Source organism: Rissa tridactyla, chromosome 5 (assembly GCF_028500815.1).
Source record: "Rissa tridactyla isolate bRisTri1 chromosome 5, bRisTri1.patW.cur.20221130, whole genome shotgun sequence".
In the NCBI taxonomy this organism is placed as follows: domain Eukaryota; kingdom Metazoa; phylum Chordata; class Aves; order Charadriiformes; family Laridae; genus Rissa; species Rissa tridactyla.
Genome location: NC_071470.1, coordinates 10,987,165 through 11,012,083, shown reverse-complemented (window position 1 = coordinate 11,012,083; position 24,919 = coordinate 10,987,165). Strand labels below are relative to the sequence as shown.

The following is a 24,919-nucleotide window of genomic DNA, read 5'->3' as shown; positions in this document are numbered from 1 at the left end:
TTTTGTGTTATCTTAAATGTTTCATCGAGCTCTTTGGTGTTCGTCTCTGCTCTGTCTATCTGGACTGTGTCCATCTATCAACCCCAGCTTTCTTTTCAGCTGCCTGTGGAAGAGAGGGCCATGGACTGAGGGCAGGTCACGGAGGCAGAAGATGTCCAGAAACCAACTTTCCCTGTGAAATCTGATGAACCACATTAGGCACAGGAGATCGTGCCTATTTTAAAACATGGGAAGGCGGTTAAGCAGAGCAGAGCCTGCCCTCCTCCTCCTTGCTCCCAAGCAATTTGTTTCCCTTTCCTGGAGGAGTGGAGACACCTCTCCGGGGAGCGCTGCTCCTGGCTCCGAATGCAAGTGTACCAGCAATAACGAGCAGCTCTGGGGACTCACAGAAATGGATGTACCGAGCCGTGGAGTGGGGGGGAAAGCCTGGAGGCAAGTCCCAATCCCGGTTTGCACAGGGAATCTCTGTGCCCTACAAGAACAGACTGGGCTGAGGGGAGACAGGGTGACTTTTTCATTGGGGACCTGAAACACAAAGACATTTGTGCAGATGCTCACAGGGCTGAACAGGGCAGTGCTTATGGTAGTGGATACCCTGAGTTATTTTAAAAAGAACATGAATAACCATACCATCAGCTTAAAATCAAGGTGGGGGGTTTTAAATACTGATACTGGCAGTGTACATCATAAAAGCCTTTTTCTGCTGTAGAGATGTGATTAGAGATGTCAGTCAACTTACCCTCTTAACAGCATTTTTAAGTTCCCTTTTTCACCTCAGCTGCTGTATTGAGCCCGCAGTCCAGTAACCCACCTGCCCTCTCCCTGCCATGCACTTCTTAACGCTGCATGCATGCGGGTTTCCATTCTCTAAATTCTTTATAGAAATTCCTATTCGATTTAATAATTCATATCCTCATTAATCTAGCCTATTACACCATATTTTACAGCCACTAAATTCACTGACAAAGAACAGGTTACTTTGGAGACAGCTCCTGTACAACGTCTCATGCTACAGGTGGGTATTTCACATAATGAACAAATGTCTGTGAAATCTCCGCAGCTCCCATTGCAAAACTGAGGTTTGAAAAAGCTTGGCCGCAATAACTTCAACTTTAAAAAGTCGCTAGAAATCCTGCTTTTATTTATTTTTCCCCTCAAGGATCATCTTTCTAACCACCAGCTGATGCATTTGCTTGGTGAGCTCTGCTCGGAGAGGTCTCTGCCCACGGGTTTTCTCACCCACGTTATAGTAAGTGCCCCCGGCACCACAGCAAGGAGGAAAAGGAACCAACACCTTGTTACGTGCCTAGGCCTCTTTTCTATGATTATGTGAGACTTTCTGTTTCTCATGTGAGGCTTGCTTTGCTTGAAAATCACTTTTCAGATGTTTCCAGTGGCGTTGACATCTCTTCTGTACCACCCAGTGGCGTAGCCTCCCCCCTGCACTCTGCCTGTTGCTTGGGACACATTGCTCGCACTCTTTCCAAGCATTTAAATCTCTTCCCTGTGTAAGAGCAGTAGTTAAATCTTTCTTTGACCTGTGCTTGCGTTGACGGCTCTGTGCAGTTTTTGAAAGGCATCACGGCCCAGGAACCCCAATGGGTTTGGGCGACATTTGAGCAGTTTAGCCACGAGCTACCTTATGGGGATTTGTCAGCCGGTGCGTTGCTAAGGCTTTACCAGCTGGAGTCCAAAGGCTGTGCCTGATTTACTGGCAGTAAAACCCATTCCACTGGCTTTCATCTTTCTTAGAGACACATCAGAGTGTAAGAGAGAGGGCGAGAGGAGTAGCTGCTCCTATCGGTCTCCCCTCTGTCATTAGGGGTGGAGGGACCATGTACTGCCTTCGTGATGCCGATGCTCTCCGTTAGGTGCTGCCTGTCTTTAGGCAGCTGACAAATTATATGACGGGCTAAAGATTATTCTAATCTTCTCTGCTACTCTTTCAGAATAAGCTGAGAAGGCAGCGTTTACCATATGTGCTGTGTTATTCCAGCTAGCGTATCCAACCTTGTTTATCTGTCGCCTTCACACCTCATGTTTTTCTGTGATTCGAAACTGATTTACTGTTAACTGTTTACAGTGATTTGAACAGGAGAGGCTTGTAAAACAGACAGGAAAAAGGTTTAATTGCTGGTTTCCCGTGTCCTCCTGGGGCTCGATCTGAGGGTTCCCATTCGAGTGATTAAGGAGAGAGGGAAATGGCCCGTGTGAGCAGACTTGTTTCCTGACTGTCTCAGCAATTGCCCTTGACGCAAGTCGATGCCATTGGGTGTCCCAGCCTTCAGCCTTTCCTATCCCATTTTTCTCTTTCTGCAGTATAGACTGGAGGGATGAGTCATGTTGGAGCTCTAGCATTAGTCGTCTGTTGCAGTGCCCGTGTTTGGATTCTTTTTTGTACTTGTTTTAGGAAGCCTGTTATAGGAAGCATTTTGCCCTGTAGGTGATACCATCCCACATCTTCCTCCGTAAGATCTTGTGAAAAGTTTACGTAAATAGACTTTGCCTTAGCGGTCAGGCATTGCCTCCTTAGAAACCTGGAAGGGCCAGCTGCTCCTTCTCTCCGCGCCAGCAGGACGGGGAATAGCGTGTGCAGCCTGTGCAGGGAAAGGGTGTTCATTGGGTTTGCAATGAGTCACGAAGACTAATTTAAAGAATTCACGCTTAGTAATGTGACAACTGTGATGATGGGGTATGGAGTGGGGAAACAGCTAAGGGACATGTTAAATCTTAGAGAAATGCAGATCTTGACTGGAGATAACCATGTTGGCTTTCACCCTTTTTGATGAAATGAAAGCTGTGTTGACCTGTCTTACTTGTTAAACGCCTAGATTCATAGTCGGTGCATCAGTACAGTAGATTTGGAGTTGATGAGGTAATTCACAGTTATATCTGAAGACCTCGAAAAGAGGAGGGGACAAGGGCAATGACGGGAATGACACAGTGAGAACCTGTTTTAAAAACACTGTGGTTGAATTAATTGGTTTATGCAGAAAACCACACAGCCTTTCCTTTCAACGGCTGAGGAAGGAGGCAAGGTGGGAACTGTGGAAAACCAGCTCTTTCATCCGGTCATTTCTCTGGTACTGATGCTTCCTCTCCTGTATGCTCTACCATTTGATTGATGAGTTTTTGCAGGCCGTCTCTGAAGTGAGTGAAGATTTCGGGCAGCTGTGGCCTAGGGCAATAATTTCTCTCTTTCTCTGCATGACTGCCTGCCTGTCTGTTAGGGGTTTCATATAAGAAAATATTTCTCTAAAGTCAGAATTGAGCAGCAAGCAGTCGGTCTGGCTGGAGATGCGAGTTGGTCAGCTTAAAGAAAGTGGAGTTAGGGGACAGGGAGAGTAAAATTCTGTACCCCTTTTTCTACTACGCTGGTAAAGCTGCTGCTTCAGTGGTTGTTGTTTTCCTCATCTGGACAGTGTGGGTCAGCGATGCTGGATCGAAAAATTCTAATGCTGGGCTTGAATTTGAGATTCATAATTTGGCTTGTTATCTTTATGCTGCCTTGTTATCTTAATGAAGTTGCACAAATGCCATGTATCTGAACTGCCCAACGAGAAGAATGACACCTGCGTAAACTTCTTGGGGATCTGTAAAGGAAATGCAGAATTACTCTCTGTTGCGTCTTTGACTTTATAATTTCAATCTAGATTTCCTGCTTCATCCATAATCAGGCACAGATATAATCAGATTCACAAGGAGCAGCTTGCTTACTCTTTCTGTAAGTTTGGTCCCATCCCTGGGTTCCACACACGCTTGCTGGCACCGTGCTAATTTGGAAACCACTCGTCATGGCAAGTAGGCAGATCACGGTGTGCTTGGGCACATTTTCTCTCTCTAAATACCTTGTAATTATGCCTCCAGCAACGCCAAAGGGGTGATACCCAGATGTGGCTTTGCCATACACAGGTATAGCAGATCGGAGTGCAAAACCAGTTGCGGTACTATCGCACCACAGAAGATTTTTCATGTTTCCTGGTCAAATGTTCCTACAGGGGCCTTCTATGTACTTTGCAACCAAAGTGCTGCTTTCTGCAGAGCAGCGGCTCATAGGGAAGCGTAGCGGGAGCTGAAGCAGTGCATATGCACGCAGCCCGAGAGAAAAGCACGTATAGGGCTTTAAATAGCTTACGAAAATATTTGTCACCAGTACAACAGGATGCTTCTCAAACTGGATTATGATAGGAGGCTAAAAGTTTGGTTTTTGGGGGTTTTGTTGTGTCTTTTTTTTTCTTTTTTTTTTTTTAACTAGCTTGTTTTAAGTAGATTCAATGCAAAATTAAGTTATTTTCTGAGGCAGAAAAGAAATGAAGCTCTTTGCCAGTTATGATGTTTTAGAAATTCTTTGGTGCATCCCAACCCGGAGAAATTAACCTCTTCTTGGAAATGATTAACAAGAAACTGTTGGTACTTCTTTTTAATAGATGTGGGGAAAGCAGTTTGGAGCTGCATTTGTTTTGTCCAGTCTTCGGTAGAAAAAGAAAGTTACCTTTTTTTCTGATTAACTTTTTCATCTCTTGTTCCTGTCTTCATGTCTGTTTTGTGTTTTTTGCCGTGCTTTTTTTGGTGTAGCTTTTAAAATGTAAGCGTCTCAAGGAAGAAATGCTTGGTCAAAATTCTGCCCTCAGTTACGTGGGGGAAAAAGAAGTCAGACAATGTATTTGTTAATATAAAGCTGGACGTTTATTGAAGTAACCTACCAGCAAACCAACAAAACTTTATCCTGTTCTCTTTGTTCATTTGCAAATTGACTTCTCTGGTTATGAGGCTATGTAAGTAAAATAGAGCAGGTTATTTTTCAATTGCTTTTAATTTAAGGCAGGGGATCCAACACCTGCCTAAGTGGGGTGATCAAAGCAGTGCTTGCCTTTTGGTGAAAAGGTCAAATCAGAAGTGCGGTGTAGAGCCTCAAAGTAAGCCTCAAATAATAAATAACAAATAAATTCTGGCTCTACGAAATTACCCTTTCTCTTCACCCAAATGTTGGGCTGCACTGACACCTCCAAGCAGATCCTTAAACCCAAGAGCAGATGTTTTAATGCTCTTGCGTTTGCTTTCTCAATAAGGACGCGCCAAGGGTGAGTCGCAGCCCTGCATTTACATTGCAAGCGCCGGGCTGCTCCGGGCTGGTGACTTGCTCTTTGCCCTCATTCTTCCTTTGAACCTGGTGCCGCGGTGCCTGATCGCCAGCCACGCCGCGGCACCGAGTCCCTCAGCCCCGCCGCCTCTTTCTCTTGTCATCCGCAGACAAGAAAAAAGCAGGCAAATTCCAGCCTTTCAAGAAGCTCTTCGGCAAGAGGAAGAAAAGGGAGCCAGCCTCAGATGGCGAGGAAGCCAAACTGAAGCCCAGCCACTCCTTCGGCAACGTCTGCAACGGCACCTTCTCCTCCGATGAAGAGCCCAACGGTGGTCTGAGGTAAGGTCGCAGGGGTCTGCTGCCGGCCGGCAGAGGAGCCCCTGCAAGCGCAAGGCTTGTTCTTCCTGCTTTTAGTGGAGTTAAATTTAAATTCTGCCCCTGCTGAGCGGTAGCGAGTTGTATGCTGCTTTTTTACGGGGTGTCTGCACCCCTGTCCCTCCTCTGAACGTGACACCCGCTGCTGTAGATCCCGAGGTCTCGCTTCTTGCATTCATTACTTATTGGGTACGTGCACCGGTGTGTGAAAAAGAAATCCCAGGGCAAAGCAGAAATGGATTTGAATCTGGCTCCGTGATTTAACAGAACTCCATGGGGAACACCTGAGCAGAGGTATTAATGGCATCCCTGTTTTTAAAACTGGGGAAAGGGAAACCTGAACTGGCGGCTACAGATCCTTTATTGCATACTTTTCCCTGCAAGGTGGTGTCTCTGGGTCAGGACAGACACATCTTCTTTCAGTCTATCCCGTACAGGTTTTGCATTGTAATTGGGGTCAACAAACAGGCTGCCTTTATCCTGATCCGATCTGAACGTAGGGTGGAAGAAGGGAGAGAGGGGAGAGAGGGACGTGGAAATCAGATCGTATTCCAGCGACGAGAGAGGGTGACAGAAGGACAGGGTGAGAATTTGCTGTAGAAATGATGGGAGAAAGAAACCGCACAGAGTTAACTAGTCAGCAATCTCTAACTAGGAACAGAACAGAAAAACAAAACAAAACAAAACAAAAAACCCAACAAACAACAAAATCCCACCCCAACAACAACAAAAAGCCAAGACCAGATGCACAAGCTAATTGGGTCAGTAAGACTTATTTCACTTTCCAACTGAAAGTCTCAGCTTAGTTGACGCCTTGTCGAGACCTGCTTCTTCGGAAAATAAGGAACTGTTTGCACCGGGGAGTGCGAGTACCTGAAAGTAACAAAAAATCTGAGAGGATCAAAAAAACACACCAAATTCCTCTCCTTATGGAAGAAATGTATACCAGAAACATCACCCTGCACAGTATTCTCAATAGTGCAAAATCATAGCTGTGAGAATGTGATTTTTTTAAATTATATTTTAAGCTCTTGTTAAGGATTTTTTGTTCCATTCTGTGAAATTCTGCAAGTTCGAGGTTTCCTCTTTGGCTTCTGCAATGCAATCTTGTACACCTCTTTTGCCCGCCCCAGCTTGTCGGAAAATCAAGACTGAGCATAGCCAGACTGTAGATGGAGACGTGACTGGCTGCTGTTGCATCGTTGCCTGTGTGCGTGATACCGAGCGACTGTAGGGAATTACAGTACCTTTTGCCTCAAGAGCAAACTAGTGAACGAGAGCAAAACAAAGGGCATCATCTCGCTATCAGGGGTTTCCCATTCAGCGTAACTGAAAAGTCAATGCTGCGCCCAGAAGCAAACAGTGATTTGGGAACTTGTCCAGTTCCTCAAGAGCGAAGTGAAGGTGTGGCAGACCCCTGTGAGACTGTTAAGTGCTCGCATTTTTTAAACATATTAATTTTTCTAATTAATAAAGGCATTAAGCGTAAGTCTCTAGTGGAATAAATCAGACTGCACAATTTGAATTACAGGGGATTAGCAAATGCGAAGTGTCCCACGACTCATCTCAAGTGGAATGTTGCTTTCTGCGCCTGTGATTCATGAGAGGTGCTTCTGGTTGAGCCTGCTGGAAATAGTCAGAACTCTCTTTTCCTTGTCAGGCTTCATGGTGCAAATGTGAGTGGGATTTGATAATAATTTTCAGCTTGCGGGTGGCCTTTGCCACGTTACTCACCCTCCAACAAGCATAAACATTCAGTGCGGTGCATTAGATTGCTTTGCAGAGCTCAGCTTTGCCACCCCTTTCTCTCTTCGGCAGCATGGCTTCCATCCATCATATTTTTTTGCCTTTAGTATGATTTCAAATGTTTTTGAATTGGATGCAGTGATAGGCTATCTATGTAAGCCTAACTTACTATGTAAGTAAAATAATTTAAGCAGTTGTTTACAAGTTGTCTAACAGTAAATACATTACCACACCTTCCATTATTCCTATAGAAATGGACTAGGGCAAATATAAATAACTAGTAGTATATTTATAGAACCAAAACCAAGACCATCTGCTTCAAACTCTTTAAGAATGTACAACGACCGTGTATATACAAAAAGCTTAATAAAAGTTCCAGTTTTGCAACAAAAGTCCGGGGATGCTCCCATTCCCTTAATAGAGCTATATTTCTTCATCGACCTGTAAAGTACATTCATTTGTTATCCGCAGACGTTTCATGTGGGCTTTTTGTTTTGTTTTGAGGAGGGAGAACTTATTATATTGGAAAGATATTAAGGAAGAAAGCTGCTTCAGGAAGGGAGAGACAAGAAAATAAATGAGCGTAGGCTAAATAAGAGGTCTGTATTGCTTCCAAGACCGAAGCTAGTGTTTCACCGTGTGCTGTATTGGCTTACAAGCCTGCTCAGAGCTAACGCCTGAATCCCTAATGGAGACTGCGCCGACCGGGTGATGCAGATGTAGCAGGAGCAATTTAGGTAATCTGCATATGGTGTAGATTGACTAGCTGAGTTGGGAGCAGCCTGAGAGATCTGCCTGTCCATGCTTTCCTATAGCTGCTTCCTGGACTCCTCGGATGCAAATGCCTTGCTTGGTATCCTGATGTATGCGCGCTGCAACCTATTTATTCATCCATGTTGTTTTGCAATTCCCAGCTGGGAGGTTTGCTCCTGCAATTTGTCTTGCCCTGCCTTGTGAAAGACTGGAACTCCTTTTCCCACTTTTGTATTGCCCTTCTCGAGTTTATAAAGTTAAAGCTGTATTCATTAACTTTCTGTCCTGACCATATGAGCTGGGAGAGAGAAGTGCTTATTACAAGACAAGTTAAGTTGCGTTTGTGGAGCTTCACTAAAGTCTCCAGAACCTTCTGTTCTGAGGCTATGGTTTGGCACTTTATAAGATTTCGTATTTGCCTTATTTGTCACGGTTGACACCAGGCAAGCCTTGTGAAGATGTACCTGAAAGGGAACCTGTGCGATGCCCTACAAAAAGTTTGTCATTCTGGGTTGATGTGCAGAGGCAGCAGGGAGTTACATTTCTCTTATAGAGGGTACAATAGAGTGCCTTAACTTGGGATGAATGCGATATTTCAAAGGACCTGGAAGCAGACTTGCCGTGTCTTTAAGACTCAAGTTTCACAACACTGATCTTCTTCCATGGAAAAGTCTCTTGGCAAATTTCAGACACTTGAATGTGCCTGTCCATGAAATGGGACCCCTTTATTTGTGAATCCCCATCAAGTTCTGCATAATCCCCGTGAAACTGTTCTCAGGTCGCCTACATAAATCATTCTCATTACGAAGAAACCACCTAAAGATCTTAGTTCTCCCTATATACTGAGGAATACTGCTTGTGTAGAAGGAAAATGAGAGATTTCCAGTCTCATCAGCAACTTTGCCCAATATTTGCTAAACCTTCACCAGCATGAATTGCTATTGGGACTGGACTGTGGGTCACCCAGCTCTTTGCCTAGTAGAGTTGTACTAAACTGTACAGCCGTTACTACTCCGTTAATTAATGCAGCTTCCTTTCTACATGTGAGGACCACGTGCATAAGCAGTGTGGTTTCTCCAAATGTATTAATTCTTTGAAAACGCCTCACTTGGGCAAGCAACGTTGGTATTTGCTATTCAAGCTGTATCCTTGATGCACTTGATCAGGTAATTCAGAGAGACGGTATAATTGCATTGTGTCACTTCCATGATTGTAGAAGCCAAAAGCATTCCCTTGCAAATATGAAGGTTGCTTTCTGACATGATTACCAGCAGAACTTCAAAATTATCTCTCCTTGACAATGGTCCTGACATCTTGCCAGGAAACTTCTATTCTAGAAACGTAAACTGGGCATATGCAGAGCTGAAGGAAAATCTTTCAGTCCTTTTTGTGATATTTGCCCAGTGTCAGCACTCAAAGACAGGCTTCATGTGGATTTAAGGCAAGTATTTTGCACAGTTCCCATCTCTAGGCTATACAGATAAGCAAAATAAGCAAGAAACTGTTTATGGACCAAAGCTGGGGCAAGGAGCATAGTGTGTTCCCAAGATGCATCAGGAGTTTTATTGCTCATGACGGGAAGTTCCCAGGGGGAAGGCCCCAGGGTGGCAAACAGGGACACGGTCCCAAAGATGCAGCACAAGTCAGGTCATGCAGCTGTGCGGAGCTGCGAGTTGTGTGAGCGGCAGTCTCCTGGTAAGAACAGAAGTATCCTGAATTTCTCCGGGCAGTCCACCTGCCAACGCCAAGAGTGAATCTTTCCACTTGAAAAGAGCAGAAGAAGGACAGGGGAGAGGGAAAAAAATGCATTTCATTGTCATCTTAAGAGGCCTTCATTTAGTAATTTGCTAAAGGTAATTTTTCTCAGAGGCTGGGTGGGTCGGGCTGTTTCAGTGGTGGTTTGCACCTGAGTCCAAATGGCAGATGGTCTGAAGGCGGAAAGGAGATGGTGGTTTCATACCAGCCATCAGCTTTTATAGTGCAAATTTGGATTCTCTCTGCTAAAGAGAGGCCAAAGGCAGCGGTGGAAAGAACGTCAGTGATGAATGGATGGGGCTTCCACGGGATGGGGCACAGCATGTTTCTTGGTAGATACTTGGCTGCTAGTGGCCTTTCTCAAAGTATTTTTTAGAGCATAAATAATATGATCAAGATTTGATCAGTCAGTTGAGTTGTGGTATCGACAATAAATTCCAGACAGCTGTTGTTGTTTACCTAGGAGATATCTGACCTGTAAAGTACAAATTTTAATTTTACATTAATTTTGAATTCTGTGCCTGAATGGCCACAAATTGCACAAGCACAAATTTTCAGGCAGAAAAAAAGGATAGGAAGCATAGCTATCGACATGGCTAAATCACGATCTCTTTAATGGATTGGAATTTGAGAAAGAAACCTGTAGAAAGCGGAAACAAATAATGAACCGCAGAGGGATGATAAGGAGGAGACTAAATTTTATGAATTCTTTACTGATAGGAGGAAGAGTAAGCGAAGACTTGGTCCTCTAAGTAAGGGGGAATGATAGCAACAAGTAATGCCAAGAAAGCCAGTGTTTTAGTCCCTTTTAAACTTTTATCTTCATACAAAAAAGGGGGGGGAAGTGGAAAAAAAGCAGCAGTAGGTGTACTTTCGACATTGTGTCTGTTTTTAGCCTGTGTGAACTTTGTTACTGTGAATGCAATTTATATTGGGTTTGTGCATACGCCGATAGCAGGAACATCACAGTTTTGGGAGAATACATACAACAAATAAAATGCAGGTTCCTCTGGAAGGTGCAGATTGGGACCTGCATTCTTGTGCTTGTTTTCACAGAAGTTAGAGATAGGAGAGGCTCGTTCAGTGCTCAGCCACCCTTTCTGTGATTGTTCCCAGCTGAGCATTTGCCTCAGAAAACAGAATTATTCATCTGATTTTGCTAAACAGTGCACTCAGCTTGGGGATTTCTGCAGGTCTTTGTGGTCTTCTACTCCTCCAATAACAGCCTATTGTATAAGTCGGGTCTAGGAGGTGATGCAGTTTATTCACTATCACTCATCTCTTGTATCTCCATTTTAGTTTCTGAATATTTAATTTTCGTTTTGCATTTCATGTGAATGAGAACAACTCATCTGCGTCAAGTGTGGCCTTGGTTACTAACTGCTGATCAATGGCATTCACTCTCGTCGTCATAGAGACTGGCCTGAAAAATGAATGTAATTATATTTTCCTCATCTCTCAAGTGACTCTTTTATTATTGCTCAGGTAATTACCTGACATGTACCTTGCAAGAATACGTGGTGATTTATTAAGTAAGGCAAAAAAAACCCCAAACCATCAGGAGAAACTGCTCAGTCTCTTTCGTTCTGGACTTCGCGCGGTCTCTTCGGCAATCCCAGCCCCTGCTTCGATGGCACAGTCACCTTGCAGCTCAGACTTCCACGTCATCTCCATGGGTAACGTGCTTCACGTGAAGAGTGTCTCCCATGTTACTTTGGTGGGGGATAGTGTAAAGAGTAGGACAGATGTTATGGTCGCCTTTTCTTAGTGTTCTTTTACTACCTGTAAACATCAAATTTGGTGCAGATAACAGTCAGTAGTAGGACACAAAAATTTGTGTTCCTGGCCCAGGCCACCTTAGGCATTTCACTAAAGGCTTGATCCCAAGGTACAGTCTGTTCTCGGCATCTCATTTAGATGGGCTTTTATAAAGCAGACATATCAAAGTGGTCGTCTACGGTCTGTACCAAAATTTCCAAAAGCAGCTCATGATATTTTCAAATCTTCCAAAAGTGAAGTCTTGCTTTTACCTCCAACTCAGACTTGTAAGCCTGATGTACAGGCTTCTAATGTCTGTGTATTGTTTTTTCTGCATGACTATTAGAGGCTCATCTCATGAAAATGATTCACTGCTATTTCAGCTGTTCAGTTACTAAATTTGAGAGTGGGGAGGAGGGAAACCCAACAACCTATAAATGATAACTTGCAAGAATAAAATAGGAAGAATAAGAAAACTTTATTTGACGGATTGGTTTATTAGCTGGTAGTATACCTATACATTCATAAATCCCTAAGAATTGAAGGTGCTGGCTAAACGTGAAAACAGACAGATGTAGAGAATCACAGGCTTTAGAGTCTTGGGTCCAGGGGAATGTCCTGATTCCTTCTTGGACAATTGCAGCCACTACTACAAGATCTTCCCTCTGTCACATCCAGTTTTCATATACTAGGATTTTTTTTTCTTTTGCTTATCAGCCTAATTTATGCAATTGACTTTTGTCAGTCTCCTAATTTCCCTTATAATTGCCTCCTTTTGAGTGCCTTCCTGACTCCAGGGGGAGTGCTTTGGTGCAGTGGTGCTTGGTGTCCACCTTCTCTTGGAGTCTTCATCTTAGCGGCACTCTAATTTCAGTAAGTATCTCTTCAAGCCCAAGCAGAGCAAAGCAACATATGGATATTGTAAGGCTTTTGGAAATAAAATGTGCTGGTATTTTCCTTACTTTTGCCAGCTGACATGGATCCATGTTGAACAAGTTTCTTATTTCTGGGTTATGGGGTGTATTGCGGGAACAAAGAGAAGGTTGTGGCAAATAGCAGCTTTGTTCTCTTCAGTTCTTCATTTGCAGGGATCCTTTTGTAGGATTTGTTACAGATGTTGGTGAAATTAGAGTTGTTTCACCTTTTCTGTAATTTATATTGCAGCTGAGCAGCACAGGACAGGAGCCACAACCACCGCACGAGTGGCCATTTCTGACTAGTTGTCAGGGCGGAGGAGTGGGGAAAGCCTCCCTGAAATGGTCCCAGGTGTCTTGACAGAACATAAGACTAACATCATGCTCAGCGTTTTTGTTGATTTTACCCTTTCTTGACAACTCGGCTCTTGCCTTCCTCCCTCCTGTCACCGATTTGCTTAAGTCTGTGCTCCAGAAGCTTTGTTCTCAGGTGTGTGAGCTAGGACTTTTCACCGCTTGTTGCTGGTTTATCACTTACTAGGAGTTTGCACTAAATGCTATCAATTTGCCATGGGTTTTTTTTCCAGATGCTACTTGAGTGCAAAGATGCCTCATTATGTAGTCTGCAGTTTGGATGTGATCCTGAGAACTCTTCAGTAGGCTTTCTCTCTGCAACAGCCATCAATGTTTTATACCAGGTCCCGCCCTATGTCTGTCTCCTTTTTTTCTTGTCTTTTACCCTCAGCCCTGACCATGACTAGCTTCATTTTCACCTTAGTAATCCCAGAACTTTTTTTAAAACTCTCGTATTCACTGCTGCCATTACAAATGCTCTCCCTCCTAATCATTATATACTTTATTTCCTTGCAGATTCTGCATGGCAACTGCTTTTTCCGCAGCTGGTAAGGTCTGGGGCTGGGGTCCTGAACCAAGCAGAGTTGTCACCCGTAGTATAACGTGCTGTCTTATTTCCTCTTCCTTTCCTTCCTTATGAGCTGAATGCAATCACTGTATAGCACTTATTCATGCCAAGGCTAACTTAGACTTTTCGTTTCCTTTTCTCTACATTTTGCCATATTTTAGAGCAAATTTTGCATAAACATATGCTGCTGTTTGATAGAACAGTGTCACACGCAGTGGATTTGCCAGGTCACGTGTGAAAGTTGGACCATTTAGAGCCCTGTTCCTTGCACTAGTCTGCATATTTCCATGACAACTGGTGACTTGTCCACAATCTTCAAGCTGTGTTATGGATTCACTTGCAGAGTTACTGGAAGCCAGAGAGCTGCCTTTCTTTGCTCTGCGTACTGAGACTTTCTGAGATTGGAGGAGTTGGTGAATAATTACATATAGTTCATGTGTCAAGAGCTATCTGGTCCCATCCCATTACCTTCTTGTCAGAAAGCAGTAAGGGCAGGGCTGCTCCCTCAGGGAAGGTGAGTGGGGCAGCAAGGGGGTCCCACAGCAGGCTAGGGGTCTCGTCACCCGAGGCCCGGTCCCACAGTATCTAAGTGAGGCAAGCAGGACAGATCCTGGGATGGTAGCCAGCTCCAACCAGCAGTACAGATAAGGCAATATCTGGATGATAAGGCAGGTCTCAAGTTGAGCCAGGAAGCCACTTTGTAGGTCAGGGTCGGATCCATTGATCACCCCGCAGGCCCACAGTGAGAAGGCAGGGCCAAGGGCAAGCTGGGAAATCAGTGCAAATTGAGGTCTAGGTCAAGGAGCTTCATGGCCAGGCACAGTTGTGGCTGAGCTGGAGACCAGCAGTCTTCCAGCACAGCTCAGGCAGAGACCAAAGCCTCAACCATGATCTTAAATGGAGCTCCTGGTCCCATGTGTGTGGGTGGAGGTCCCAGAGGGGACTGGTCAGGGACGTTAAAGCTTATTAGTGCACTCAGAGCCCCAACACTTCCTATGATTACTTTTTATGCCCTTAATGATCTTTATTTTAGTTAGTTTATTAGCTTTGTGTCAGATAATGTTGCATGATGTCTTTTGAAATGAGCAGGGCTACTAACAGGGCAGAACAAGTCATTGACTTCAGTGGGACTCTGGTGGGTCATAACTATGGGGCTGTCCAGCTTTCCCAGATTCAGTGCCCTGAAGTTTGGCGGTTCCTGAAGGCCATACAGATACATCTTTAGATTGAGCACAGGAATGATCCCCAAGTTTACTTTATGAAAAAGAACCCTGTTAAAAATTCTCCTTTTTTGCCTGTTCAGCTTGTAAAGACCATGTTTACGGGTTTGGTAATGCAGCAAAGTAACGTGCTGTCTGAGCATGGTTGTAACTCAGAGTTACGTTGCAGCATGGACAATATTCCCCATCCAGGTGTGAGTTAGAACCAAAACTCATATTCCAGCATGACAGATGAAAGAGGGGACGCTAAAAATACAGCTCAGAATTACAATCCATTTTCCTCTATTACAGTATTAATGCATCTCTGGAATGACTAGAAAATGCAATTTCTGTTTTTCATCTCCAGCTGCCCTGAGGACATCCACAGGAGATGCAAAGGGTTGGAATCAGATTTCCTTTTTAAAACAAAACATTAAGTAAAGGCATCCTATCATTGCACTTGTCATTTCCCTGGGGCACTATTCTGGGAGGTGACTCTCAGATGTCTTTGAAGGGATTATACTAAGGGTCAATACCTGGCTAAAACAAATTCGTGCTTGCTTTGCATGCTTTGTGAATTTTTTAGTATTAAAAATGGCCCTATGTTAAAAAGTTGTCTCTGTTGTCTAATGATTACCAAGTCGTTTTTTAGTGGAAATCTAGAAGGGCGAAAGTCATGAGATTGTGGTTTTTTTTGGAGTCGGTCTCTGCAAACATGAAAGAACAGAACAACTCATTCTTTCCCTTTATTTTCCAGTTTCTATTTCTATCTCTTTAATATCGGAGTGGGAGGAACATTTATGACACACCGAAGAGGCAATTGGTGGTGCGAGCTTTCTGTACTACGGTAATGCACTGGTAGGGGATTATGCAAGATCTGAGAGCTCAGTGTTCGCTGCTGGCAAAAATTCCACTTTTTGAGGACGCCACATTCATCTTTGAGAGGAAAATTAGCTCTGGAGGAAAATGGGGTCTAAACTATAATAGCCACCAGTACTGAGGTAAACTTAGCCTTGTATTCAGTGCAGGATTACCACGGCACGTATTCTGATGTGCTTAAGGGTGCAGTCCCACAGCAGAATGAGCTGATTGAAGTCCGGACTGCAGTTGTCTGACCCTTTCCAGCAGCTCTCTGGCCATGCAAGTGGCATGAATGCTTGTGCCAGTGTTTGCTCAGCCAAACTGGGAAGTTGTGCGGGCTTTGGGGGTTGTTTTGGGGTTGGGTTGTTTTTTTTTCAGTTAGTTACTCAGCTAGAACAGCTCTCAGTTCTCTCATGTGAACCGTGAGCACCAACCAGGCACAAAAGAGGTGATGGGAACACATGGGGAGGAGGATAAAGGGAGGAAGGGTGATACCTCACCCAGTCCTGACTTGGAGTAGCCAGGGCTGACAGAAGATTGCATCCCAAAGAGGTACAGATGCATAGCAGTGGAAGGCTGGTGGGGATCCAAGGAGAAATCTCTCTCCATTTTCTGGTCTTCATGGGTGAGGAGTAAGATTTCTCTTGTAGGCTCAGGGTGGTCCCGTTCTGCTGTTTCCCATTTCCTAGTTTCTTAGCATACACAGACACCTCAGCAAGAGGGAGTAATGGAAAGAGGGTTTACTGCACAGAGGTTTTTGCAAGCCAAATTCATGCATGGAAGCATTAGATCTATGATACTTCCAATGTCCTTGTGATCTGTTTTACCTGTGGTTTTCTGGGATTCTTCCAGAAGTCTAAAATACAGGAGAAGGTGCTCTCCCTTTCCAGGGGAATGAATTTATCAGCACTTAGTTAAACAAAGAGTCTGAGAAACATTCATTTTGCGCAGAAGAAAGATAGTTAGGGATGAGATGTATTTGATGCAACTCTTTTTACAGCTAAATACAGTTAAACTTGAGTTAGGAGTCTACAGTCAAGATGTGGTGTGGTCCTTGTCCTCCATGTCTTGCTCTATTTCCCACCCGTTTGACACTAATGGCTCCATTATTTGTAAAAATCCCATGGGATGGTTGCTTTTGCTGTACTTTTATGCTCTTGGGGTACCCTCAAGATAAAGCTGTATCCTGGTGCACTCTTTTTGTGCCAAAGCCTAGAACCCCTCATATATTCTCAAAAAAGGCAGTAGCTCTTGAGAGAATTTCATCTGAATAACAAAAGGTGAAAAGTGTGTTCTTAGTTTTGCTGAGAAACCAAGTATTCCTACCTATCTTCATGAATCTGAAGAGGGGCACGGGTATGGCAAAGAAAAACCTCTCTGAGAATGGATGGAATTTAACTTTGCTTTGACTATGAGAAAATTAATTTTGAAAATTTGTGTATTGGAACTGAAACTGGAACATGGTACTTGGGTTGCAACACATCTTCAGAAAGAACATCTTCAAGGGTTTGCTAAAAGTGCTTTGTATTTTGGTATAGCACATCCACAAGTCATTTAATTCAGTCAGGTTTCTGGGAAGTGAGTCAGATGATGACTCAATTATCTTCAGCACAAACAGCCTCTGAAGTGTCACTGTCGGTATTATCAACAGAAGTGCTCATAAACTGACGCCACTGTTTTCCCACATCTCTTGGAAGTGATACGGAGGTTTGAAACTGTAGTGCGTTCAACCGTGGCTACAACTGTAGCCCAGGTCTCTGACAAGTCTTGAATCTATCAAAAGCCATTCCTGGTGTCGACATGCCTGTTAGTTGAGGGGAGGCTTTCTGAAGCACAGCCTACTGTAGGTGTGGATTGTGAGGATGTTGTTGTATAAAGGCTGCTGAGAAAATCTTCAGAGATGGGAATGGTGGTAGCAGCGAGGGAATCTCAATTATTCATACTGTATTATGACTTAAAAGAAAGTCTTTCCAAAAGTGGAACGTGGAAGTGAGTGAAAAAAGGGATGGAAAAAGGATCTCTGTGATACGATCTGTCAAACTCACAGCTGGGAGGATTTGAAAGGATTGTAGGCTCCAACTGAGTAAAATGAGAGACCTTTTAGAAAGTTCAAGTGGCCTGGAAATCACCTTAAATGCTATTTAAACTGGCCTGTAAAAGAAACTAGGTTACTACAATGTGTGAATGTTTTTTCCAATGTACTTTAGCCTACGTAGACATTTAAGCAAACTTCTTCAAACATTTTTACTAGTTATTGGACATGTGCCTAGCACAATTGCTCAGTCACCCAGTTCTGAAATATCCAGTATATCTGCAAAGCATTTTGAGGGAATACAGTAGAGAGAGGTCTTGGGTTAATTCACTGCAGGGTTTCTTGTGAATGTTTTATGTGTTCTGACAATTTGGAGTATGTTTTGGTAGCAAGTTAATAAGAAAACAAGAAATGGATGAAAGCATTCAAATATGTTTGGCCTCAGCCCTGTGAAACAAAAATGTGTGATGCCATGTAATGAGGAGGTGCCTAAACTGAAAGCAGCTGGTGTATGGGAGAACGTCGGTGAGAGATGCCTAGCATGGTCCTAACCTGCCATCCGTACCATGGTGGGCACTTGTCAATAGGGTTGGACTTTCAGTGGTGATGTACTTCTGATTGCGGGTCATGTGAAGCTCCCAAGATGTTTCACCTGATCCTTAAATGGCCGGAAGCTTTAAATGACATTTTAACAACTCCGATCACACTAGCCATAAACCCAAACCTGCACATAGCCAAAAGCTGGTGTGCTGTGTGTCTCAGTCAGAAGACCCAGTGGATTGGTTCACAGGCAGGAGGTGAGACTAGATCACTAAAGGTGTGCTCAGCTCTGTGGCAGGATGGGGAAGATCTTCACCCTCAGCCGTGTCCTACGCATTCACTAGCACTGACCTCAGAGGTCTCTCCTTTCTCCCATTTCAGGGACTTAGATTTTCAGGCAGTTCCTACTGCCGGAGCATCCCTCCTGCTGGTCGGCTGAAGTTTCGGGGTCTGAACCGCTAGCAAACCCTGTTCAGTTCAAAAGCTGCAGGCTGGATGTTCCCGACGTAAATATTAACAGGCTCATTAGTAAGGTCAAGAACGACTTGCAAACAAGTCACTGAACTCTCCAGTGCCTACTAATTAGTTGTAACAAACAATAGGGATAAACATGAGCTGTCTGATTTTAAGTATGAGAACGCCAGCCCACTGGTCAGTGGAAGGGGAGAATGGTGTCATACACACGGTGAGCAGCCGTGAGACAAAGCCACGAGTAGCTGAGCCGCAGCATTGCTGGAAAAATCTTTGAGACAGGATTCTCTCTGGAACACAACATGACCTGGATTACGTATCCTCAGCAGATCTCTCAGCTCGAAGGTAAATAGTAAACCACAAATTCCCACTGGCCTTGCCTTCGGCACCTGCAGCTGCTTCTTCACCTATTGCAGGAGGGGTTGGCGTGGGCTAGAGTGTCAAATATTCATGTCCCCTCAGTTTTGGTTGTGAATACAGACAATTTTTTTTCCCCTTGTTCAATGCAGCGCTGGAGCTTTCAGTTCAAACAGACCTACGTGGTCGTACGGAAAAGCCAGCTCTTCACTCAGCTTCGTGTCAAACCACTCATTTTGCAAGCCAGCCCTGCTGGGAATTTGTCTCCATTTAAGGGGCATTTCTCAAACTGCGGTTCATGGAATGTCCAAGGAACACAGATATATTCCAACGCCATGCAATTTTACTCTGTGTACAGGCTGAGTCATGACGATTCGATATAGAAACCTTTTTAGAACTGGGTTTAAAAAAAAACTTTTATGGTTTCTCTAATAAAAGGTCACTAAAAGAAGGTGTGTTACCTTTAGCAGCCAAAGGCAATCGTGTTGTCTTTTTTTATTTAAAAAAAATATCTAAAATAGAATATGGAATATGGCATCTGTTAAATGTTCCCCCTCTTTGATGGCTAAAAGTGCTATGAAATACTGACCATCTCTTTGCTTGATTGTATTTTGCTTTGTTTCAAATGAGGTATGTCGTTCAAGTATTGATTTCGGGTAAAAATTATGTTTTCTGTCAGTCTGTGCTTACATGGAGGATGAAATGATACAGGGAGCTGTGGGTGTTGTCCCCAAAAGCTTGCATGATTTATTTTGTGAGTGCAAATGTATTTTAAATATAAACTGTAGAGAGTAAGAGGTTGTGGGCGGGGTTTTTTTCTAATATTTTCAGGTTACCTGTAAGAAATATTGTTATAAAAGTCAAGAATAGCCTATCATTTAATCAGCTGTAAAATGTTAATGTAACTCTATATAATATTCTTTCTTGGTAAGAAAAGGTTGCGATTTTTACTTCAATTATTTCCATACCCCAGGAGAAAAAAAAAAGAGATAAAAAGGTAATAAATATATTCCAAATATCTTTTTTTTCAAGGTAAAAATTAAAATATTTTGAGCACTTTTTAAACAGCACATTTTAGGACGGAGAACAAAGTATATATTGATTTTCTTAAATATGTGAGGCTTTAGCTTTTCTTGTTGTTTTCCTTATCCCTCTCTCTGGAAGTATCATCATCCTTGGTTTTGCTGAAGTATTTGTTTGTAATGTTTTTGTCACACATTTAGTTAGTTAGATTGATATAAAAAGTATCTTTTTTTTTTTCTCCAGTTCGTTTGTTTACTGAAGCTGTAAATGGGTTCCATGGAGTTGACAATAGGTTATTAAAAGGAGACCTCTCAGTTCAATTTTCTTCTGCTGTGGCTTTTGTCACGTTTGTATTCTACTGGCTTTCCGCTCACCATAAAATGTTCTAGGCGAGACAAAACATAACTTTCAAACTCAAACATTTTCCCCCAGAATGTCCCCCAGGCCCCAAAGTAACAAACCACAAAGCTTTATTTTTTAATTCTTAGTTTTCTTGGTGAGCCTTTAAAATCTCCTGTAAATTAAACCACTTTTTTGTTTAATCCCTTTGCCCGTGGATTTAGAGCCGCCATACAACTAGGTCACGCGTGACGCGCTCTCCTCCTCGGCATTGGTACCTGGTTTAACAGTAACGCACGAGCATCTCTCGCCCTTTGTGCTAATCGAACCCACACGAGATGGTGTAATAAGCTTCGTATCAGTCCAGGGGTTTGAAGATAACATTTTATTGTCAGTGTGATCACACTTGTGGAACCGCTAAGCAATCAGCGGAACGAGGCAGCTCTTTAGAAGCAGGTTACTAGAGCGTATCACCTCTTTTTTGTGTGTTATAGGGGTTCCTTTGCTTGGGACCTGCTGTCTTTCTTCTGGGCCTCGGCCTGACTAAGCACGACGACTGCAGGCTTTCTTAACTATGCAGTCTGTTAATGTATGCATCATCGTCATCATCATCATCAAAGATGTCCCTGCTTACTGCAGGGGGGTTGGACTAGGTGACCTTTAAAGGTCCCTTCCAACCCAACACATTCTATGATTCTATGATCTACCCTGTCTCCTAAAAGTGACCTTTAGATTTGAGACTTCTAAGGAAAACCGATTGAACATCTCAACAGGCCTCTTAAAACCACCCCGCTCTGTGTTCTTTTGAGGAAGAAAACTGTATGTGAAGAAATAACGTGTTAAACTTTTTGTAACAGAAAATGTCTGGATACCTCTCTTCTAAGAATGTTCAAAGCTTTTATGTAGAAGGCAAGGGGGAGGGAAAATCTATACAGCAGAGCAGCTATGATATGAAAGGGCACTCTTATAAATTAATTGCTGTGCTTATTTACTTTTTGACTGGGTTTTTTTCCAGGTCCTCCCATTATTCTATGGGCAGTCGAGCTTTTTCCCATGACAGTATTTTCATACCTGATGGGAGAACAGAGAGCGAGCAGGCCGTCCAAGCAATGTCACAGGAGAACGTTTTAGGAAAAGTCAAAACTCTTCAGGTAAGAAATTGTCAGCGGGGGAAAAAAAATATTTAAAATGTAGTAGAAAATTATCTCCAGAATGTGTTAAATGTGGATAAAGGCGGGTTGCTTTTTCAATAGCTTTGGGGCAGTTTCTCAGCCATGTAAGTTGTTTGGCCAAAAGCCAGTTAAATAATTCAGATGATCAGCAGAAGGTCTAGGGTTTGGTCTTGAAAGGTACGGCAGTGACGCTGCAAGCGAATTTGCAGAAATGTCTGCATCTCGTGGAACTCATTTGGATTGAAGTCATGGTTTTGGCATGTCCTGATCTGTGTGCCTGAGACCTACAGATGTGGTACTGAGTGAAAAAATGAGGGTGGTGCTGGTGGCAGGGAATGGCAGGCAGAGTGAGACTTCTTCACAAAGCTGAGTTCGTTATTCTTTTCTACCTAATTTTTTTTTCTCCTTCTTTTTCTCCCTGTCCTTTCAATGGTTCTCATGTAAGGTGGATCTGTTCATCTCTCCAAAGCAAACAGCACATAAGTAACTACATAAACAACACATTTGGATATTTGCTTCTAAAGAGCTTTAAATGACCTGCTTTCCCTTCCAGAACTCTGTCCCGTCAGGGCTCTAACTATTTTTTTGCTTTACTTCTTGTACATCTCTAAGATTCCCAGCTCTATGCCTATCTAGACCTTGTCGTTTCAGTTTATTGCTCAGGATGCTGACACGTCCTGTCAAAATGCTGATAAATTTTTAATGCTGTGTACGCGCCGTTACCCTGTAGCTGACTAGTAAAACACCATTGATTTCTTTTACCTCTGAAGTCTGCCCGCAGTACATCTTCTCTGGTGAGCAAGAGGTCATGCATGGTAGACAGATCCAACCTCCAGGATGAAATTGTTCCTTCTGCCTGCCCGGTGCTGTCAGCAGACAGAGCACCTGAACGGCCTTGTCTCTGCTGACTGTGGATGAACTTTGAAGTCGAAACCACACTAAGACAGCTCCAATTTCTCTGTGCTGTTTTTTCAGCTTGAATTTCCCTGGGTCGGGTAGATTCAACGCATGCTGCTTTCCGGGCTAGAAACCATTGTATTTTAAATGACTGCTGACTCTGGGCAAAGACGTGAGGTTGGACCTGTCTTGCAGAATGCTTGAGCGTCCTTTGTATACGAAGCCCACTGACTTCTCTTGGATCTGTTGTCTTGGCTTCAGTACATTAGCTTTTCACTTTGTAGGAGTGGCTTCTCCCATTTCCAAACTCACCTGAAAATTCCCAGTGGAAATTATTGCCTTCACTAAAGTCAGAGACGCGATAAAAAGTACAGTTACTGCAATTGTTAACAACCACCTTCACTAAGCCAATGGTAACTCAAGAAAATTAAAGCAAGAATAGTCACTCTTGAAAGCCACAAAATAAATAGCCAGCAATACACTCTTGCTTGTATGAACCATGAGCCTTTTTTTGGGGTGGTTACTTGAATGTATTTTAAGGGGGAGTGTTTTTTTCAGCTGCTTGATGTCAAAAGTATGCTTAAATTTTTATTTAAAACTGAAGGACAGCAGTTAATTTTTAAAATATAGCTGCCACTTGGCCTATAACAACATTTCCAATGTTGTTTTCCCGCTCTGTTGATGATGGAGATACCCAGGGCTACCCACTCAAACAGAATGCAAGCGCATAATAGATTGCAAATGACACTTTTAATTATTTATGTATTTACATGGAAGTTATATATTGATCGAAATGGCCATGGATTTCTTTCAGAACCCATGGAAAGGCTCCTTATAACAAGCCCAGGGGCCACCTCTTGATTCTGCAAAACCTGCTGCCCAGCACAAAACTGTCCCCATTTCCCCAGCCATGATTTCTGCAACTATTCCCTGAGTTTTAGGACAAGACCACGCCAAAATCCCATTGCACATTTTCAGGTTGACCTTAGAGCTGAGTCCCAGGTCTGACCAGTTATTTGAACCATCATTCCTGTCTGAAGGTTGTATGCACTCCATACCCCATCCTTTTTTTTCTGATGTACTATTCTAAGAGGATACTGTGTTTGCTGCATGATTTGCAGTCACAGAAAACACCGATAGTCGCTCCCCAGTTATCAGAAGCTTGCATCTACTTTTAAGTGCCTTTCTGCAAGCTCACTCCCACTGGGAACCTCTGTATTTCTTCAAGTGGTGGAACAAGAGGATACAGTCACCTCTTCTGAAGAGCGTTCCACTCCTTAAAACCAATTCTGCGGCCAGCTCCTGGTAAAGTCATTGCTTCGACACCAGCATTACTGTGGTTTTGCCCAGACTTGCATGTCACGGTGGAAGCACAGCATTTCCAGTTTCCATTTGCCTGGCAAGGTGCTCCTCAGTAAAGAAGCGCTGCCAGGACTCCATGCCCTGTGCTGGCTCTGAACTCGCTGTATTCCAAACGGAGAAAAAAAAACTCTACAGATCCTTTTCCAGGATTTTTTTGGGGGGTGTTAGAGTGAACATTCCTGGAAAACTTAAATCTTTTTTGGAAGAGGCACTGTGCTTACAAGCCCACCCGATAGCATGGTGAAAAGGGTTTTGAAATCGGACTAGAAATGTAAGCCATTTAATACTGACGGTGCTGGATCTCATCCTGCTGACCGCCGAAGTGTTTCCCCCTTCTCGCCTTGCATTTCTGCTGACTTCGGAGTGTCGACGAAGCCACAATAAAATGTCGTGTAATGGTGCCAAACTCTGCAGCGGTGTGGGCGGCGTATGCACCGTCTCGGCTTCTTATTGTAGGAATTCTCTCTCTCTCTCTGATTATGTGCGCAAGGTAAATCAGTTCTTTCTGGAATAGCTCTCATTTCTTTTTTTATTGATTTTCAGATTGGCAGCATTCATCTTATCAGGCTTTCTGTGAATGCGTTTGGTCGTGTTCAAAGGTTTTAGCGTGTGCTAAACTTAGCTGGGATTCTGTGGTTCCATGTGTGAGCAGTCGGGCTGAGAAAAGCCTGACCCCTTGTTCACCGCCAACACCCTTTGTGTACCCTGAAGGTATTTTGTGTTGGCTCCAGCCATCGGCTGCTGTAAAAGCCGTCTTTTCCTTGTCCTTTGGATCTGCAGAGATTGATCATTACCTAGTTCTCAATATCCAGCACAGAAAGCCAGCCTGAACCCGTTCCCACACAGAGACGGTACCGGGCGCTGGTGCTCTTAGTGCGGGACTCACTGAAGTTTCTTGGGATCTGGTGCTTTACCTCCCATATGGGACTGTGAATGAGACACAAGGAAAGTTTAAAATCTCAATCTAGCAGGGTGTCAGAACAAACCTAAAAGAAACTCTGTGAGATTGTTTTTACGTCCTTCCCTTTCATAAGCCAGCGCTGTGGGGTTTTTTTCTTGCATCAAAGCACGTTAGATACACTTGCTCACATTTTGCAGCTGTGACTCTTCTTCCTTCTGCTGATATTTGCCAGAAATGAACTGAATGACAGTTTTTTCATTTTTGCTGAATGACATTCAGCAAATGAACTGAAGACAGTTTTTGTTTCAGACCCACAAAACCTGCAGCAGGTAAAATGGAGACTTGTTTTGAGTGTTAGCGTCTTGATGCGTCTAAGCCTTTATCTCCCTTTTGCTGCGACAAACCCATGGTGTGTCACTGCTGCTGCCTCTGGAGGCAGGGGGACACCTTGTTCTCCACCTC

General features: G+C 43.5%; 1 protein-coding gene across 3 annotated transcripts in view; it reads left to right on the top strand.

Annotated features, from left to right (window-relative positions):
• The window catches only part of CRACD (capping protein inhibiting regulator of actin dynamics), a 140,725-nt gene that overhangs the window by 92,369 nt on the left and 23,437 nt on the right, over nt 1-24,919 (top strand). For all 3 annotated transcript variants that reach the window (XM_054204080.1, XM_054204081.1, XM_054204082.1), the window contains 2 exons: nt 5,251-5,419; nt 21,141-21,276. In XM_054204080.1, coding sequence (XP_054060055.1) covers nt 21,157-21,276 — 120 coding nt within the window. In that variant the 5' untranslated portion in view covers nt 5,251-5,419; nt 21,141-21,156. The remainder of the gene's footprint in view (nt 1-5,250; nt 5,420-21,140; nt 21,277-24,919) is intronic.